A 4,035-nucleotide genomic window follows, 5' to 3' on the forward strand; every position below is an offset into this window, starting at 1 on the left:
TTCTATTTTGTAACAATTTAATTTGATGCAAAATTTTAGAGTCCATAGGTGTCTTTTGTAGTTTATTTTCTTTCTGTCTGATTTTATCCAATATCTTTTGCATCTTTTCTTGAGATATTTTCTTATCTATTTGATTATATTATATAAAATAACCCGTCACAACTGCTTTACTAGCATCCCACAGAGTCATTAAATTTATCCCTTTACCTAGATTAGTATTAAAATACTCTACCCATCATTAAAGGGTAGAATTTTTATAATTAAGATGAATGGTTTTCCAAAATGCTCTTTCTGTTACTAATACTTGCAATGATACTCCATTTAAACTGATATCCATGGCAATTGGATATTTCCAAGTTTATATGACAAGGGGAAAAAACCAAGAATTAGATACAAATTATGGCAAGATGCTAAGGCAAGAGGTGGTTTAGGTTTACCAGATTCGAAATTAAATTTTGATGCTTGCTGATTGGTCTGGCTAAAAGAGTGGGTTAATTTTCAGAATAAGAGGTTATTTGATATAGATGGCCATGGATCAAGATTTGGCTAGCACAGGATATTTATGGTATGACAAGGTTAAAGTAAATGTTGATTTTAATAATCATTTTGTTAGATGTATCACCTTATGAGTTTGGAATTTATATTCTTTTTTTTGTGATGATGCCTCTCTGGGTGTCACCCCTGGAAGCTTTTTTTTTTAAGGAAATGGCGGTGAATCTAAACTGGTGGACTTATAGTTAAATAGTATCTTTTAATTTTACTGATTCTATCCTCAAACTCAAAGAGGAGATAGAATCAGAAGGACATGTCTGCCATTGATTTACATATTTACAATTGAAAGAAAGATTTAAATTAGATAAAAACATTTATGGGTTTGATGTAAAAAATATATTGGGAATCCTACTGCATGGTAGTGATGAACTGCACATCAGAACAACTAGACACAAGAACAGTTTTTTCCCAAACTCCATCACTCTGATAAATAAATAATTCCCTCAACACTGTCAAACTATTTACCAAATCTGCACTACTATTAATCTTCTCTTCCTTCCCATCACCCATTTCCTTCCACTTATCACTGTAACTTTGTTGCTTGTATTCTTATGATTTATACTGATATTGATTGTTTCCTGATTGCTTATTTTTAGCCAATGACTAACATTAAGTGTTGTATCATTAAGTGTTAAATTTGTACCCTATGATTCTCATTAAATGTTGTAAGTGTTGTACCTTGATGAAGGTATCTTTTCTTTTATGTACACTGAGAGCATATACACCAAGACAAATTCCTTGTGTGTCCAATCACACTTGGCCAATAAAAAAAATCTATTCTATTCTATTCTATTCTATTCTATTCTATTCTATTCTATTCTATTCTATTCTATTCTACTCTACTCTACTCTACTCTACTCTACTCTACTCTATTCTATTCTTAAGTTTTATAAATTGCTATTGAATTTGAAGAATGGATATATAAAGCATTGCATAACTCAGTGGACAAGAAACTGAATATAATGTAATGCTTGAACAATGGGAGAATATTTGGACAAAAGGTTTAAAAATTTACATTAAATTTTAATTTAAAAGAAAACTTTAATGAGGTGATGTATTGTTTGTATATAACACCAGATAAGTTGTCAAGAATTTATAAAGGTATTTCAAATGAATGTTGGAAATGCAAATGTAAAGAAAGGACTTTTCGTTGCTTATGGTGGACATGATAAACCAAAGGAATATTGGAGTAGGATTCACATCTTAATATAGAAAATTCTCAAAGTGAATATAAAGATAAACCATAAAACCATTCTGGTTTTATGGAAGAATACTTTGATTCCTACAATAGATGAGTAGTTGTAAAAATTGATGGAATTAGCAGACATGGCCAAATTGATTGCTTTGATCAAAGAAAAAAAAATACAATTACTTTTGTTTCTTCTTAGGAACCTCTTCTAGACTTTGTGCTTGAGATGGAAAAAATGAAACTTTGCTTTTGGGCTTTATTGATTAATAGGTTTGTTGTTATAGAAATGGTTAGCTTATATTATTATGCAAAAGTCAAAAGTTGAGGTTTGATGTTATTATCTTATTCTACTGCACCAAAGGGAGTTGAAAGTCAGTGTCTTTTTTTTCTTTTTTCCCATTGCCCCACACTTTTCCCTTCCCTTTTCTCTTCTCTATTTTTCAACTGTTTTCTTTTGTATTTTTGTATTACATATTATAAACTAATAAATAAATACAGGAAAAATTATTCAGTGATATTTATATTATGGTACAAAGATACAATCACAAGAAATTGAAATGAAATTATGTTTTAGAAATGGTGTATAAAAGTTAAATTAACATCAAATCAAAATCAAAATCAAATAAATAAATAAATAAATGGGCTTACTGTGTTTTTGTAAATAGTAGAGATTAAAACATAGGTAGAAATTCTCTGGAAAGAGATTTAAGCTCATGTTTAATAGAAGCATACCTGCATTAAGATATGTTCAACAGGGGAATAGCCTGCAACAGGAATCTTTCTATATTAGAAGCACTCAGCAGAATTTGAACCAATTTGACACAAAATGAAAAAGTCTATTCATAGATAGGCCTGAGAAAACATACTGTAGAATGTTGAATAAACTCAGTCTCATTTCAGATTCCACTTAATTTATATACACACACACATACTTCATGTGTGTCCTTATCTACATTCTGTGTGAAGTGAGTGAGTGAATTTGTATTCAACTAATATCCTGCTTCCCACCACTACATACAATGTTACTTACACTCAATTCTCTTTCTACCCATACATTTGAGGAAAGTGAATGAAGGAAAACATTAAAATATCCAGAAGTTGAGATGGTTAAGGAGCTTCCATAGAGCAGTTTGTATATCTTTATTTCTTATACTATAAATGATTGGATTCATCATGAATGGCACAGAACAGTAAATCACAGTAGCTACCAGGTCAAAATCAGATGGACATCTTGAGATTGGCTTCAAATAGGCAAAGGCACAGATGCAGATAAATAAAGAGACAACAATCAGATGGGGCAAGCAGGTAGAGAATGCTTTCTGTCTTCCTTTCATGGAGGGTATTTTCATTACAGCTCTGAAGATTTGCACATAAGAAATTATTATGAATATAAAGCAACTGAAAACCAGAAAGGCACTGAAAACTAGAATCCCAATTTCTATGAGATACAGGTCAGAACAGGAGAGTCTTAATATCTGGGGGATCTCACAAAAGAACTGGTTGACAACATTGGAGCAAAAGGTGATAGAGAAGGTGCCACCAACATGGACTAATCCATAGAGAAAACCACTGACCCATGCAATTATTGCCATTTTCACACAGGATTCCCTGCTCATCAAGATTGCGTAGTGCAGTGGATCACAAATAGCAGCAAATCGATCATATGCCATAACTGTGAGGAGAGAGACATCTACAGCCATAAAAAAGATGAGAAAAAACACTTGAGCAGCACATCCAGTATAGGAAATTGTTCTGATGTGGGTCATGGATTTCGGAATAGTGACAGAAATGGCACCAAAGTCAGCAACAGAGAGGTTTACCAAGAAGAAGTACATAGGAGTATGAAGGTGGGGATTAAGGACTATGACAATGATAATTAGGAAATTATCCATCAGGGCCACTAGGTAAATTGCCAAGAACATAACAAAATGTGCAGTTTGAAGTTCCTGGATCTTGGAAAAACCTAGAAGCTGGAATTCAGTCACTATGCTTGTATTGAACATTTCTTCCTGTGAAAGTTTCAGGGACCTATAGAGAATCAAATAGTACACAAAATAGAATAAATGCTATCATATTTCTCAATCTGAAGTTCTTCTCTGTAATGATACAGTACTGTGCCCTCACTTTGAACTGGTGAACACATTTTCACTTTTAAGAGCATGTTATGGACATTTCTATAATGCTGCCTCAATCAAGTTGGAATTTGTATATAATTCAAAGTTTGTGAATAGAGGTATATAATTTGGAACTCAGAAAATCAGTCCAAAATTAAGGAAAACTAAACATCTCTATCA

At 32.2% G+C, this 4,035-nt stretch overlaps 1 protein-coding gene across 1 annotated transcript; it reads right to left on the bottom strand.

The window, feature by feature from the left end:
- Positions 1 to 560: 560 nt before the first annotated feature.
- LOC131198157 (olfactory receptor 14A16-like) lies at positions 561 to 3,762 on the bottom strand. The gene is made up of 2 exons (XM_058182661.1): positions 2,831 to 3,762; positions 561 to 615 (listed from the first exon to the last, which is right to left on the bottom strand). Exons 1-2 carry the CDS (start codon positions 3,742 to 3,744, stop codon positions 561 to 563), a joined length of 969 nt encoding a protein of 322 aa, XP_058038644.1. The 5' UTR covers positions 3,745 to 3,762.
- Between the last annotated feature and the right edge of the window lie 273 nt (positions 3,763 to 4,035).

This window comes from Ahaetulla prasina, chromosome 4 (genome assembly GCF_028640845.1).
Source record: "Ahaetulla prasina isolate Xishuangbanna chromosome 4, ASM2864084v1, whole genome shotgun sequence".
Lineage (NCBI taxonomy): Eukaryota > Metazoa > Chordata > Lepidosauria > Squamata > Colubridae > Ahaetulla > Ahaetulla prasina.

Bases quoted from the DNA above. Each gene is read 5' to 3' on its own strand.
- LOC131198157 (XM_058182661.1), bottom strand. From the start codon at position 3,744: ATGTTCAATACAAGCATAGTGACTGAATTCCAGCTTCTAGGTTTTTCC. The intron at 616-2,830 runs ATTTTAATGTTT...ATAAGGTGATAC, and splicing joins AACCATCTCAACTTCTGGAT to ATCTAACAAAATGATTATTA.